This window comes from Salmo trutta, chromosome 16 (assembly GCF_901001165.1).
Source record: "Salmo trutta chromosome 16, fSalTru1.1, whole genome shotgun sequence".
Taxonomy (NCBI): Eukaryota; Metazoa; Chordata; class Actinopteri; order Salmoniformes; family Salmonidae; genus Salmo; species Salmo trutta.
The window spans coordinates 18,209,264-18,226,241 of NC_042972.1; the positions used below are offsets into that span (position 1 = coordinate 18,209,264).

The 16,978-nt window shown below is 41.9% G+C and overlaps 1 protein-coding gene across 3 annotated transcripts in view; it reads left to right on the plus strand.

Moving 5' to 3' along the window:
- The window catches only part of ell2 (elongation factor for RNA polymerase II 2), a 35,744-nt gene extending 21,838 nt beyond the window's left edge, over positions 1–13,906 (plus strand). Inside the window, exons 11-12 of one of the 3 annotated variants that reach the window (XM_029693259.1) lie at positions 3,420–3,464; positions 7,454–7,645. In XM_029693259.1, coding sequence (XP_029549119.1) covers positions 3,420–3,464; positions 7,454–7,459 — 51 coding nt within the window. In that variant the 3' untranslated portion in view covers positions 7,460–7,645. Of the gene's footprint in view, positions 1–3,419; positions 3,465–7,453; positions 7,646–13,484 lie in introns of those variants that run through there. The other 2 variants (XM_029693257.1, XM_029693258.1) reach the window with 2 other exon arrangements.
- The last annotated feature ends 3,072 nt before the right edge of the window (positions 13,907–16,978 follow it).

Here is a 16,978-nt window from a genome sequence, read left to right on the forward strand (position 1 = left end):
ATTGTGTTCTTGGTTATCTCCCTGACCAAGGTCTTTCTTGCCTGGTTGCTCAGTTTGGTCAGATGGCCAGCTCTATGCGGAGTCTCTGTAGTTCCATATTTTTTTCAATTTCCCAATGATGTAGACCACTGTACTTCAACATTCTAGAAATTGTTTTAAACATTTTCCCAGATGTATGCCTCATCACAATTCTATCTTGAAGTCCAAGGAACTGTCCGTAGATCTCAATGTATAGTTTCTGCTCTAACCTTTTTTTTATATTAGACGTGTGTTTTTTTTCTAAATCATGTCTAAACAATTGCATTGGCCACAGGTGGACTCCAAGTTGTAGTGACATCTCAAAGATAATCAAAGGAAATTGGATGTACTGGAGCTCAATTTGGAGCATCATGTGAATACTTATGTAAATTTAGATTTATGTATTTCATTTTCAGTTAATTGGCTAAACATTTTTTGCATGTTTTCACTTTGTCGTTATGGGGTATTGTGTGGAGATCTGTGAGAGAAATAATACATTTTGAATTCAAGCTGTAAAACAACAATGTGAAATTTAAGGGGTATAAATTAGAGGTCTTCACGGATCCACATTTACCTAAATATCCGAACTAGTCCGGATCCAGAATTCTAAATGTCACAGGTCTGGATTGGATCTGATATGATTGCCTCAGGTATGTGTAATTTGAACTGACTTGTCCGGAAGGGCCCATACAGATCCGAACGAGACTGCTGCACTAGAGGGTGAGAGAGTAATTAGATATTTTATGTTGATGCTATTGTTTTTTCATGAGAGTTGGGTGTGTAGCTTGTTGTTGGCCAATCATAAGTTATCAAAATCGTCCTTAGCGCCTACTAACTTGATGAGACTCTCACAAACATGCAGTGGTGGAAAAAGTACCCAATTGTCATACTTGAGAAAAGGTATAGATGCCTTTTTAAAAGAAAGTTCCTCAAGTAAATCAGCCAATAAAATACTACTTGAGTAAAAGTATTTGGTTTTAAATATACTTAAGTATCAAAGTATAAATCATTTAAAATTCCTTATTAAGCAAAGCAGACAGCACCATTTTCTTGTTTTTAAAATTTAAGGATAACCAGGGGCATACTCCAACACTCAGATTATTTACAAAAGATGCATTTGTGCTTAGTGAGTCTGCCAAGCCACCAGCTGCATTAAGTACTGCAGTGCATCTCCTCCTGATGGACTGTACCAGATTTGCCAGTTCTTGCTGTGAGATGTTACCCCACTCTTCCACCAAGGCACCTGCAAGTTCCTGGACATTTCTGGGGGGGTGGCGGCCCTCACCCTCCGATCCAACAGGTCCCAGACGTGCTCAATGGGATTGAGATCCGGGCTCTTCGCTGGCCATGGCAGAACACTGACATTCCTGTCTTGCAGGTAATCACGCACAGAATGAGAAGTATAGCTGGTGACATTGTCATGCTGGAGGGTCATGTCAGGATGAACCTGCAGGAAGGGTACCACATGAGGGAGGAGAATGTTTTCACTGTAACGCACAGCTTTGATTTCCTGCAATGACAAGCTCAGTCCGATGATGCTGTGACACACCGTCCCAGACCATGACGGACCCTCCACCTCCAAATCGATCCCGCTCCAGAGGAGAGGCCTCGGCGTAACGCTCATTCCTTCGACGATAAACACATCTGAACATCACCCCTGGTGAGACAAAACCGCGACTCGTCAGTGAAGAGCACTTTTTGCCAGTCCTGTCTGGTCCAACGATGGTGGGTTTGTTGCCGGTGATGTCTGGTGAGGACCTGCCTGACAACAGGCCTCCAAGCCCTCAGTCCACCCTATTGCGGACAGTCTGAGCACTGATGGAGGGATTGTGCGTTCCTGGTGTAACTCAGGCAGTTGTTGCCATCCTGTCCCGCAGGTGTGATGTTCAGATGTACCGATCCTGTGCAGGTGTTGTTACACGTGGTCTGCCAATGCGAGGACAATCCGCTGTCCGTTCTGTCTCCCTGTAGAGCTGTCTTAGGCGTCTCACAGTAAAGACATTGCAATTTATTGCCCTGGCCACGTCTGCAGTCCTCATGCCTCCTTGCAGCAGGCCTAAGGAACGTTCACGCAGATGAGCAGGGACCCTGGGCATCTTTCTTTTGCTGTTTTTCAGAGTCAGTAGAAAGGCCTCTTTAGTGTCCTAAGTTTTCATAACTGTGACCTTAATTGCCTACCGTCTGTAAGCTGTTAGTGTCTTAACGACCGTTCCACAGGTGCATGTTCATTAATTGTTTATGGTTCATTGAACAAGCATGGGAAACAGTGTTTAAACCCTTTAGAATGAAGATCTGTAAAGTTATTTGGATTTTTACAAATTATCTTTTGAATGACAGGGTCCTGAAAAAGGGACTCTTTTTTTTTGTGTTAAAAAAAATGATCAAAGAAATATATTTCCTGAGCTTTTTTATATCTCCTAAATATAGGACAAACACTTCAAAACCTTGTTATTTATTTTATGATCTTTTTCCGTTTATGAATGTTATTCAATGTTTTTCTGGGATATAGTAGTAAAGGCAAAATGCAATATTTGACAATTTTGTATTTTATTTTAATGTTTTTACCTGAAATTCCAAATCGAGTAGTGACTATGGATCATATAGCTATCTTTAAACAATTCCATATGTCAGTTTAGAACCCTCCCTCTCCTGATGGACTTTTAAGAATTCATTTTCTGAGTTTTTATTTTAAACTATAGGCTGAGAATGTGCATGCACTGCAGACTCAATTAGCCTAGCTCGCTTAACTAGCTTTTCCCAGTTTGATGCAATCAAGACAAACTACATAATCATATTTGATGATAAATAACCTAGCTATGGTAGCTATTAGTCTGCTGTAGCGTGAGTCGTCTTGGTTGGTTGCTGTCTCTTCCACCCTGCTCCCCGTGTCACTCGCTCATAGTATGGCCCTTCCCCCGCCTGCAAGAGCAGCACCTGTCTCCCTCTCGTGCTTTATCAACTCCGATTTTAATAAAGTAGCTTAAAATACTTATTCTGCTTCCCGCACTCGGACCGGGTCTGGATCCGACTCGGTCTCTCTAAACAAAATGTTTTAATAATGCATATCGGTCTGGGTGGGAAAGCCCCAGGTCCATTTCAAAATGGGTCCAACTTTTTGGACCCTTGAAGACCTCTAGTATGATTACTTTCTGAAAGCACTGTATGCATTTTTGGTTGTTGAATCAATTATACCATGCCCATTTTCAAGCTTGTCTTTCAGAAAATATATATAATTAAGAATATTTAGTCAAATTTTGCTGGCTACCTCATTGATCATGCTTTGTAGTATACCCCTCAGGTCATATAACAACTAGGTCTACACCAAAGAGTAGATTTAAAGTCTGGTCTCAATGGAACACATGCTCATGTAAATGAAAGCGACGTTTTTTCAACTTTTGCAGGAGGTGCTTGAAGACGTGGTGAAAGAGTACAGCAAAGTGAGACTAGTAAGTAAAACAAATACTTATATAGCAAACTTAGTCAATGAGCTATTAGCTAGCTAATGTGTGTAAAACTGAATTTGCTAGGCAAAATAGTGTTTCCTTGCGTAGTTGCTTCAAGACCCAATTTTGGGCCAAGCACTTGTTTTTGCGATGCAACTACGCAGGATAGCCATTTTGCGTCTTTGCATTATACACTTAGTGCATTCGGAAGGAATTCAGACCACTTGACTTTTTCCTCATTTTTGTTACGGCCTTATTCTAAAATGTATTAAATAAAACATTTTTGCTCGTCAATCTATACACTACGCCATAATGACACAGCGAAAACAGGTTTTTATAAAATTATACAAAAAAAGTAATACCGGGCCTCCCGAGTGGCGCCGGACTCTAAGGCACTGCATCGCAGTGCTAGCTGTACCACTAGAGATTCTGGGTTAGAGTCCAGGCTCTGTCATAGCCGGCCGCGACTGGGAGACGCACGGGGCGGCGCACAATTGGCCCAGCGTCGCTAGGGGAGGGTTAGGCCATCAGGGATGTCCTTGTCCCATCGTGCACTAGGGACTCCTATGGCTGGCCGGGCGCAGTGCACGCTGACACGGTCGCCAGGTGTACGGGAAGAAACACCGACACATTGGTGCGGCTGGCTTCCGGGTTAAGTGGGCATTGTGTCAAGAAGCAGTGCGGCTTGGTTGGGTTGTGTTTCGGAGGACGCACGGCTCTCGACCTTCGCCTTTCCCGAGACTTTACAGGTGTTCCGGCGATGAGAAGACATTTAACTACCACTTGGATTCCACGAAATTGGGGAGAGAAAGGGGTAAAAAAAAGTTCTACCTTTACATATGTATTCAGACCCTTCGCTATGAGACTTGAAATTGAGCTCAGGTGCATCTTGTTTCCATTGATCATCCTTGACATGTTTCTACAATTTGTTTGGAATCCATCTCTGGAAAATTCAATTGATTGAGCATGATTTCGAAAGGCACATCTGTCTATTTAAGGTCCCACAGTTGACAGTGCATGTCAGAGCAAAAACCAAGCCATGAGGTCAAAGGAATTGTCGGTAGAGCTCCGAGAGGATTGTGTTGAGGCACAGATATGGGGAAGGGTACCAAAACATTTCTGCAGCATTGAAGGTCCCCAAGAACCCAGTGGCCTTCATTCCTAAATAGAAGTTTGGAACCACCAAGACTCTTCCTAGAGCTAGCCGCCTTGCCAAACTAAGCAATCAGGGGAGAAGGTCCTTGGTCAGGGAGGTGACCAAGAACCCGATGGTCACTCTGACAGAGCTCCAGAGTTGCTCTGTGGAGATGGTTGTCCTTCTGGAAGATTCTCCCATCTCTACAGAGCTTCACCAATCAGGCCTTTATGGTAGAGTGGCCAGACAGAAGCCATTCCTCAGTAAAAGGCACATGACAGCCCGCTTGGAGTTTGCCAAAATGCACCTAAAGACTCCCAGACCATGAGAAACAAGATTCTCTGGTCAGATAAAACCAAGATAGAACTCTTTGGCCTGAAGGCCAAGTGTCCTGTCTGGAGGAATCCTGGCACCATCCCTATGTTGAAGCATGGTGGTGGCAGCAGCATGCTGTGGGGATGTTTTTCAGTGGCAGGGAATGGGAGACTAGTCAGGATCGAGGGAAAGATGAACGGAGCAAAGTACAGAGATCCTTAATGAAAGTCAGGTCCTGAGCAGGTTAAGGCGAAGGTTCACCCTTCTAACAGGACAACGGACCTAAGCACACAGGCAAGACAACGCAGGAGTGGCTTCGGGACAAGTCTCTGAATGTCCTTGAGTGGCCCAGCTGGAGCCCGGACTTGAACCTGATCGAACATCCTATGGAGAGAACTGAAAGTAGCTGTGCAGCGACACTCCCCATCCAACCTAAAAGAGCTTGAGGATCTGCAGAGAAGAATGGAATTCCCCAAATACGCTTATCGCGTCATACCGAAGACTGAAGGCTGTAATCGCTGCCAAAGGTGCTTCAACAAAGTACTGAGTAAAGGGTCTGAATACTTATGTAAATGTGAGTTCCGTTTTTGCTTTGTCATAGTGTGTGTGTGTGTGTGTGTGTGTGTGTGTGTGTAGATTGAGGGGAACTTTTAGAATAAGGCTGTAATGTAACAAAATTGGGAAAAAGTCAAGGGGTCTGGATACTTCCTGAATGTACTGTACATGTGGTATAAATTAGCAATGACACTAATCGCTAGCTACACTACCGTTCAAAATTTTGGGGTCACTTAGAAAATTCCTTGTTTTAAAGAAAAGCACATTTCTTTGTCCATTTAAAATAACATCAAATTGATCAGAAATACAGTGTAGACGTTAACCTGTTGGGGCTAGGGGGCAGTATTTTCACGGCCGGATAAAAAACGTACCCGATTTTAAACTGGTTACTACTCTTACCCAGGAACGAGAATATGCATGTAATTAGTAGATTTGGATAGAAAACACTCTGAAGTTTCTAAAACTGTTTGAATGGTGTCTGTGAGTATAACAACTCATATGGCAGGTCAAAACCTGAGAAGATTCCATGCAGGAAGTGCCCTGTCTGACAATTTTGTTGTCCTTCTGGGGCATCTCTATCAAAAATACAGCATCTCTGCTGTCACGTGACATTTTCTAAGGCTTTCATTAGCTCTCAGAAGGCGGCAGAAAGTGGAATGACGTCTCTCCAGTCTCTGGGGGCGAAAAAACAGCAGGAGTTTTGTGAGTGGTCAGGCAGAAACAGACGCCTCACAAGTCCTCAACTGGCAGCTTCATTAAATAGTAACTGCAAAACACCAGTCTCAACGTCAACAGTGAAGAGGCGACTCCAGGATGCTGGCCTTCTAGGCAGAGTTGCAAAGAAAAAGCCATATCTCAGACTGACCAATAAAAGATTAAGATGGGCAAAAGAACACACACTGGACAGAGGAACTCTACCTAGAAGGCAAGCATTCCCAGAGTCGCCTCTTCACTGTTGAAGTTGAGACTGGTGTTTTGCGGGTACTATTTAATGAAGCTGCCAGTTGAGGACTTGAGGCGTCTGTTTCTCAAACTAGACACGCTAATGCACTTGTCCTCTTGCTCAGTTGTACACCGGGGCCTCCCATTCTTTCCATTCTGGTTAGAGCCAGTTTGCACTGTTCTGTGAAAGGAGTAGTACACAGCATTGTACGAGATCTTCAGTTTCTTGGCAATTTCTCACATGGAATAGCCTTCATTTCTCAGAACAAGAATAGACTGACGTTTCTGGCCATTTTGAGCCTGTAATAGAACCCACAAATGCTGATGCTCCAGATACTCAACTAGTCTAAAGAAGGCCAGTTGTATTGCTTCTTTAATCAGTACAACAGTTTTCAACTGTGCTAACATAATTGCCAAAGGGTTTTCTCATGCTCAATTAGCCTTCTAAAATGATAAACTTGAATTGACTAACACAACGTGCCATTGGAACACAGGAGGGATGGTTGCTGATAATGGGCCTCTGTACCCATATGTAGATATTCCATGAAAAATCTGCCGTTTCCAGCTACAATAGTCATTTACAACATTAACAATGTCTACACTGTATTTCTAATCTTTTTTTTTAATGGACAAAAAATTTGCTTCTCTTTCAAAAACAAGGACATTCATAAGTGACCCCAAACTTTTGAACGGTAGTGTACATGCACCAGCAGGAGTGAAGTGAAGTTGAAGTCTGGCTGTCTACTTGTCCTCTGTGAGTCATAACCCGTTTTGGAAGGGAGACTTGAAACATGTTCCAGTCTCACTTTAAGATGTGGACATTGTATTATAAGGAGGATGGGATCCACCCAAATCATTTGGGATCCTGGATCCTTTCACAGCATTATTAGGCTGCGTTGAGACACTGACTTATCAATAACCCAAGTCCAGCTCATTTAATCCCTACCATTGTCATTGAGTTGTCATAATGCTTCAGCAAATGTACATTATCCTAGGGGTGTTGAAAGACACAATGAAAGTAACCTAATTTATGTTGCTCTTACAGCCCTGAAGGCCTCTGCTGATCCTACAGCTATTGTATGCAGTAATCATATGTCTATGAACAAGAGTAATACTGTTAGCACGGAGTTGGTGTGCCCTATTAGGAAGTCCATTGTGTGCATCTCACCCTGCACTAATAAAAATAACCTGAGTATGTCTACCTCTGCTAAGTTTCCCATTAAAGCAAGAAAAACAATTAAGCATCCCAGAAAAGTGTTTAAATATAGCCCACATTAACATATGTAGCTTAAGAAACAAGGTTCATGAAGTCAATTATTTTGCTATTAACAGATGACATTCATATTCTGACAATCTCTGAAACTCACTTAGATAATACCTTTGATCCAGGGGTTAGCAATACATGGTTGTAAGATCTACTGAAAAGACAGAAATGCCAAAGGTGTGGCGGTTTTTAAATTCTGAACCACATTCCTGTAAAGCTTAACGAGGATCTCATGTTAAATACTGGTGGGACGCTGCTATAGACCACCAAGGGCTAACAGTCAGTAGCTGAATAACTTGTGAAATGCTTGATAATGTGTGTGATGCCAATAGAGGGGTGTACTTTCTGGGTGATTTTTTTTAAATATTGATTGGCTTTCATCAGGCTGCCCACTAAAGAGAGAGCTTCAAACTTTAACCTAAATCAGGTTGCAGGCACTAGTTATCAATAAACCTACCAGGGTAGTTACAAACAGTACAGAAATGACATCATCAACATGTATTGATCATATCTTTACTAATTCTGCAGAAATGTGTTTGAAAGAAGTATCCAAATCCATTGACGTAGTGATCACAATATAGGAACTTTGGTTTTCCTAGTTATGGCTAACCTGGGCCTAATATTGTGAATAAGAGGTCATACAAGACATTTGTAGTGATTCCTATGTTGTGAAGAATATTTGTTGGTTCGTAGTGTGTAATGACAAGCAACCAGAACACTGCCCTTGACACATTTATGAAATTGCTTATCCCAGTTACTAATAAGCATGCACCTATTAATAAAATTATTAAACTCAAATCCCTGTGGATTGAGGAATTAAAAAAGTGTATGGTGTGAGGCAAAAGAGATGGCAAATAGGTTTTGCTGTACAACTGATTGGCAAACAGTGCAAATTGAGAAATCATGTGACTAAACTGAATTAAAAGAAGAAACTATACTAAAACAAAGATAAATGACATAAAGAATGCCAGTAAAAAGCTTTTGGAGCACCTTTAAAGGACATTTTTGGCAAAAAGGCAAACTCCGCTCCATCATTCAATGAATCAGATGGCTCATTCATCACAAAACCCACTGATATTGCCGACTACTTTTAATTTTTTTTTTTTTTTTCATTGGGTAGATTAGCAAACTTAGGCATGACATGCCAGCAACAAACGCTGACACATATCTGACCAAATTATGAAAGACTAGCATTGTAATTTTGAATTCCGTAAAGTAAGTATGGAAGAGGTGAAAAAATAGTCTATCAACAATGACAAGCCACTGGGGTCTGACAACTTGGATTGAAAATTTCTTGAGGATAATAGCGGCTGATATTGCCACCCCTATTTGCTATATGTTCGATTGAAGCCTACTAGAAAGTGTGTGCCCTCAGGCCTGGAGGGAAGCAAAAGTTTTTCCCCTACCTAAGAATAGTAAAGGCCCCTTTACTGGCTCAAATAGTCGACCAATCAGCCTGTTACCAACCCTTAGTATTCTTTTGGAAAGAATTGTTTGACCCAGATACAATGCTATTTTACAGTAAAAAAATTGACTACAGACTTTCAGCACGCTTATAGGGAAGGACATTCAACAAGCACAGCACTTACACAAATGACTGATTTTTAGCTGAGAGAAATTGATGATAAAAAAATTGGGGGGGCTGTCAGACTTCAGTGCGGCTTTTGACATTATGGATTTACACCCCCTGCTATATTTTGGATAAAGAGTTACCTGTCTAACAGTACACAGAGGGTGTTCTTTAATGGAAGCCTCTCCAACAAAATCCAGGTAGAATCAGGAATTCCTCAGGGCAGCTGTCTAGGTCCTTTTTTTCCAGTCTTTACTAACGACATGCCAGTCTGTCTATGTATGCGGATGACTCAGCACTATACACGTCAGCTACCACAGCGTCTGAAATGACAGCAACACTTAACAGTTAGTTTCAGAATGGGTGGCAAAGAATAAGTTAGTCCTAAATATTTCAAAAACTAAAAGCATTGTATTTGGGACAAATCATTCAGTAAACCTCAACTAAATCTTGTAATGAATAATGTTCAGTCGTGTGGTCAGGTGCCACAAAGAGGGACTTAGGAAAATTGCATTTGGCTCCGAACAGGGCATCACGGCTTGCCCTTGGATGTACACAGAGAGCAAACATTACAACTATGCATGTCAATCTCTCCTGGCTCAAAGTGGAGGAGAGATTAACTTCCTCACTGCTTGTATTTGTGAGCGGTATTGACATGTTTAATGCGCTGAGCTGTCTGTTTGAACTACTGGCACACAGCTCGGACACCCATGCCCCACAAGACATGCCACCAGAGGTCTCTTCACAGTCCCCAAGTCCAGAACAGGCTATGGGAGGCGCACAGTATTTATTTGATATTTTTAAGGGGTGGAATCAGCTTTAATATTGCGGATAGATTGTTGCTTCCATCACCTTCTATTTGCCATATATTTTTCAACTGTGATGTGATGCTTCACAAAAGTACTGAACCTTTCTATTCTCATAGCTACTACAGATTGTAAATTAACTTCTATGGGCTACGTCCACCTGCGGGACACAGCCAGTGAAATATCAGGGCGGCAAATTCAAAACAACAAAATGTCATAATTCAGATTTCTCAAACATACAACTATTTCACACCATTTTAAAGATGCACCTCTCCTTAATCCAACCACATTGTCTGATTTCAAAAAGGCTTTACGGCGAAAGCATAAAGTTAGATTATGTTAGGACAGTGCCAACACAAGAAAAACCACACAGCCATTTTCCAAGCAGGAGAGGGGTCACAAAAACCAGAAATACAGCTAAAATTAAGCACTAACCTTTGACGATCTTCATCAGATGACACTCCTAGGACTGAATGTTACACAATACATGTATGTTTTGTTCGATAAAGTTCATATTTATATCCGAAAACCCCATTTTTACATTGGCGTGTGATGTTCAGAAAATATTTTGCCTCCAAAACTGCCGGTGAATCAGCACAACAATTTACAAAAATACTCATAAACGTTGATAAAATATTAAACTGTTATTCAAAGAATTATAGATAAACATCTCCTTAATGCAACCGCTGTGACAGATTTCAAAAAAGCTTCACGGGGAAAGCACACTTTGCAATAATCTGAGTACGGCGCTCAAAAAAATACATCAGGCAATACAGATACCCGCCATTTTGGAGTCATCTAAAATCATAAATAGCATTATAAATATTCACTTACCTTTGATGATCTTCATCAGAAGGCACTTCCAGGGATCCCAGGTCCACAATAAATGTTGTTTTGTTCGATAAAGTCCATAATTTATGTCCAAATACCTCCTTGTTGTTTGCGCGTTCAGTAAGCTACTCCAAATGTAGGAAGCGCGCTGAAAATTTCACAACGAAGTCAAAGTTCTATTTACGTTCGTAGAAACATGTCAAACGTTGTGTAGCATCAATCTTTAGGGCCTTTTTTAACATAAAACTTCAATAATATTCCAACCGGACGATTCCAATGTGTTGAAAAACGTTATGGAACACTGCTACCTCATCACATGAATGCGCGCCACTGATCTCAAGTCATTTCTGAGTCACCAACTTCCCGGCCTTCTTGTTCGCTCTCTGTTCACTGCAAAAGCCTGAAACGAGGTCCTAAAGACTATTGACATCTAGTGGAAGCCTTAGGAAGTGCAAAATGAACCCCAAGTCACTGTTAGATAGGCAATGACTTGAAAAGACTACAAGCATCAGATTTCCCACTTCCTGGTTGGATTTTTCTCAGGTTTTTGCCTGCCATATGAGTTTTGTTATACTCACAGACATCATTCAAACAGTTTTAGAAGCTTCAGTGTTTTCTATCCAAATCTACTAATAATATGCAAATATTTGACTCTGGGCCCGAGTATTAGGCAGTTTACACTGGGCATGCTTTTCATCCGAAATCAAATACTGCCCCCTATACCTTAAGTTAAAGAAACATTTTTTGCTAAAATAATGATTATATTATTGATCGATTGACTATGACTTTTTCAAATCACCCAGTATTGTTATCTGCAGCGTTAGTTCTAGAGAAATGTTGGAATTCTTCAGCCATTCCTGGACCTGTGACCAAAAACAAGCTACATATGGACAATACCAAAATAAAAGATCTAATGACTCTGCCTCCTCGCAGAAAAATCTGCAGAGCTGGGAAGATTGTATCCCCCAAATAACATTTCTATTGGTTGCAAGAATTTTGTATAATTTAAATGTAGAAGTTTTGAATCCGACGTTTTGCGTTTCAATTCATAAACCATGTGCCATGGAATCGGTACATCAAAAATCGCACAGTATTACATAGAGCCATGACTACATGGAACTCTACTACACATCAAGTAACTTGTGCCAGTAGTAAAATTTTATTTAAAAATTAGATAATGCACCTTATGGAACAGCGGGGACTGTGAAGCAACACATGGATACAAACGCACGATAACATACGCACTATTCACAAATGTACACACAGATTTGGTGTTATAGATGTGAGAGTAGAGGCCTGAGGGCATTTTTTTTAAATGTATAATTGCCTTAATTTTGCTGGATCCCAGGAAGAGTGCCTTGGCAGCAGCTAATGGGGATCCATAATAAATACAAATACAGCCAAAGGGTGGGTTGGCTGGCTAGCTAAAGTACTCATTATGCATTAGTTTGCTAGTGATTAGCGCTGGCCACATTAGCTAACTTTTTAAAGGGATATTTTGGCAGTGAGGCCCTTTTATCTACTTCTCCAGAGTCAGATGAACTCGTGCATACCATTTTTGTGTCTGTCCAGTATGAAGGATGTTAGAGGTAGTTTCTAGAAGCCTATGGGTATCTACTTGCATGTTTGCGAAACTACCTAGAACTTCCTACATACTGGACATTGAGACACAAAAATGGTATACACAAGTGTATCAGACTCTAGGGAAGTAGATAAAGGGCTTCATTGCCAAAATCCCGACATATCCCTTTAATGACTTTAAAAATGGGCTAACCAAGGCTAAATCTAATCATTCATTGGATTTATATAGTGCTTTTCTGTAACTTTACATGGTAGGGAGAAACTCCCCTCATCCACCGCCAATGTGTAGCATCCACCTGGGTGATGCACAGCAACCATTTTTGTCAGAACGCTTACCACACATCCGTTCTCAGGTGGAGAGAAGTGAGATATGCCAATTAGGAATGAGGTTAGGTTCGGAACTTATCGTATGAGTGTTGACCCCAGGGTCATTGACAAGTGCCTTGGGATTGTTTTATGACCAGGACACCGGTTTAATGTCCCATCTGAAAGACTGCACCCTATGCAGGGCAATGTCCCCTTCACTGCCTGAGGGCATTGGGATATCCTTAGACCAGAGAGAAGAGTGCCCCCTACTGGCCCTCCAACACCGCTTCCAGCAGCAGCTGGTCTCCCAACCAGGACTGACCCTGCTTGGCTTCAGATGCAAGCCAGCAGTGGGATGCAGGGTGGTATGCTGCTGATGTGTTCTGTTGATGGTGTATTTATTTATTTTTCAATTTATTCCTTGTGTAATTCTTTATTTGTTTCTCTCTACATTGTTGGGAAGGGCCCGTAAGTAACATTAGATGATTAATTGACTTTGCTAAGCTTGGTTACAGCTGTCCAGGGAGGCAGACAAAAAAAATACAAGCATTCTGTACAATTCAAGGCACTGTGTTTTATGAACCAAACACGGCGTCGGCGCGTTGAGCGGTCAAGTAACAGTAATTCAACACCCAAAAAACTTTATGAATGGCTTTCTAAACACTGCATATCAGGTAACAGTATGGAGTCAAATTTCTTTGTATGTGTCACCCTGCAGCACAGCCCAAACTACCAGGTGGAGAAGCAGCGCTGCGAGTACCTGCACAACAAGCTGGCCCACATCAAGCGCCTCATCGCTGACTTTGACCAGCGCAGTTCCCAGTCCTGGAGCTAGAGCACCAGTTTCAAGACCACACAGTTTTAAGGTGGTTTAAGGGGTGTGCGGACCAAGGGGGTTCCAACTGGCTTTTATTTATTCAGACCCCCCTGTCTCTGCTGCCCCCCCCCCTTCTCGTAATGGTTTCTCCTGAAGCTCCTCTTCAATTCTACAACACTGGTCTAGAGGAAGGGATCTACATGCGTGTGGGGGGTAGGGGGGATACTTAACACTTCTAGCCTATGAAGGACTTTATCCAAAAATACAACTTATTTTTGAAAGCAGAGAAAATATTATACTTGTATTTAAGTAAAAAAAAAAAAGAGGGATATGTATTTATTTTGGACTGTTCAGATGTGTGTGTGTGGTCCACACATGATTTATTGTTTAAAAAGTTTATATTTTCCGAAAGCAATGCAAAAAAACATGGGCCTTATGTGTTTGACTTTCTGAAGCCATTTTGCACACGAGGAGATCCCGAGTGGCGCAGCGGTCTAAGACACTGCATCTCAGTGCTAGAGGCGTCAATACAGACACCCTGGTTCAAATCTAGGCTGTATTGCAACCGGCCGTGATTGAGAGTCCCATAGGGCGGCGCACAATTGGCCCAGCGTCGTCCGGGTTTGGCCGGTGTAAGCCGTCATTGTAAATAAGAATTTGCTATTAACTGACTTGCCTAGTTAAAAAAAAAAAATCACATGTATTATCCCAATTGTCAGAAGTTGCTTATCTTCCCCTCACCCTCTTCCTTCATGATGAAGTAGATGGAGAGGAATCCACTTTAGACCATTGAGACGCAACACCAATATGTGTGTATGGGTTATAAGGGCCATGGGGGGGTTAAATTTAGGAGTATCGTCCCCTGATAGCAGGGGGGCGCTACCCTGTGCAACATCAGTGTTTCTGCTCTCTGTGCAAAAGGGTGCCTTAAGGTGTTAGTTTACATGGGGGAATTACAAGCACCTGGCTACAGGTCTCACACACACCAGCATGAAGTGTGTGTGTCAAAGAGGGGAGGTTTGTGGGTGAATGTGTAAAATGGGGGGAGTAAGAGATGGGGGGGGGGACACGTGGGGAGGTGAGAAAATAGCAAGGTTTCCATCTAATTCATGACTGATTTTAATGCAAATATTCTAAAATCGTCATTTTCCCACTAGACATGTTGCGGATAAAAGTGATGACGTAGAGCACACAAAAAATACAAGTTAAATTGGTTTTCATCGCATTTTCAACTACTGATGGTTTTGTCAGAGAAATGTTGCATTTATATAGTGAATGTGGCATGTGCGCTCTAGCCAACAGCTCGCAGGTACAGTGCTAGTAGGCTACCTACATGAGAGCGATTTTATTATTTTTATTTGTCAAACGGCAGCCAAGCATCGGTCATTATGTTACTAGAATAAGACCCTCAATATTTATTGGGAAAGAGCATCAAGCTCATCACTGCACTTTCACCACCCTGTGAAGTAAATACCTTATTTAATCTGTAGCATAAACTGTATGCTTTGCCGAGGTGTAGTGGGAGGACCACATGATATGATTGCGTGACTCCCAGGTTTACATTGACATGATGGTTATTATATCAATATTTGTGCATAAAGGCAACCGCCATTTCTCGCATCATTAATTTTATTGAACCAAAAAGATCCCACCTTGTCTAGCGTATTTTGTTTTGTCGACATTTGGAAAGTTGACCGACAAATACGTTGTGGGATAGAAAACAGGTTTATGAAAAAGGGGACAAAAAGCTGCTGTAGTCTTTTTTTTGTTTGACTAGCCAGAGCACTCAGGATCAACCTGGCTAAAGTTAGTGTTCTTAATTGGGGGGCTGTTCTAGAGTAGCTAATCTCTGGAAGGACTAGAGCGTTGCCTCACCAGTTTATTTAAAGGAAAACAGGCTGTTCTGTTTGATAAATTAATGCATCTACCAGAGGACAAATCTGTATTACGAAGACAAATGTATTATTTTCTCCTTGATTCCAGTTTTGTCAGTGCAGCAGAACTATGGAAGAAGTGCGAATAGCATTTCTGTTTTAGTTTTTGAATTCAACTCATGTTGATTTAGTTTGACAGACATGAATGCATGGATTGAGGATGAAAATCAACATCTTTATTTCATGATATCATTAATAAACAAGGTCTTGAGCTCAAGGGAAATATTATGTTTACAAACCTGTGTTAGAATGTTTGTCCCCCAAAAATGAAATACTGTTCTGGTATATATCTACATACTGGTTTGGCCTTTATTTATGAGACACTGATACTGGAGACAGGATATAAAATGTGTTCCCTGGAAGATGACATTTCTGTTTTGGGGTAGCGTTCTAGTACTTATATGAAATGTGAACTTTTTTCCTCTCTGCTTTCCAAGTGGGGGGGGGAGAGAGGAGGAACAAAACCAAAATTGTAAGTAAGAAACTGAACATTATGCACTCTTGCTACAGTATGATATAAGGTCTGATAGTACTGTCGTAATATGATTGGGGCTTCTGTTGGATGGGTCTCTGCAGCAGAGGTAGTGTCACTTTTTGAAACAGGAAGGCCCTCTTCAGTCACAATTCAAACTATATTCCAGTGTTACTACATTTCATTTTGAAAGTCAAACTCTGCAAGGACCATGAGCTCAACATGCTTTAGAGGGATTTGTAGACATGAAAAATACTTATTTGGAGTTCTCTGAAGCATCTTGACACTCATGAGTCCCAGCAGACTACTACAGTACAGGGTCCACTCCCAGCAAAATGGTGACTTTGTTGGAGCCTCACTCAAATAACTTGAGTGAACGGCTCGGTTTTCTTTTTTGAATTTTTAATGCTAGGCTACACACAACTCCCATGGTCTAGTCCGTCTCACTGCTTCCTCCTTTTAAAGACGGCTCAGAAAACGCAGCAGCGTTGCTACTAACAGTGCGTTTGCACTAGGAAGCGGCATTGCGTGTGGAAACATTGGAAGCCATTCACTCTCAATGGAAGGAAAGCAAGAGAAGCTTAGTGGGCAGGGGGACCGAGCTATAAAGGGTGGTACTAAAGTTGGGGAAAGCTGAACTTCTATTCTAACCAATCAAAGCGTACCGTAGCTCCCAAACCCTACTGGATTGGCTGACAATGGCTGTTTTATACATTGCACGACCTAGCTTGCTTGTTAGCACCCACATGAGGGTGAGGCTAGCGTGGCCAGGCGCTAATCGTTCTCATGACGGCTTGGGGAGAGGCTGTCCTCTCCGCAACCCTGCAGGCTAATACCCAGCTGCAGCATCAGCCAATTGACTGGTCAAAGGACATTCATTTGATGGGGGTCTTAGCAGCCTGCCATGTTAAGTGACTCATCAGAACTGCTGGAAGGAAGGAGGGCTGAGGGAGCAGAAGTGGATGACTTTTTTGGGGGGGGGGGGGGGG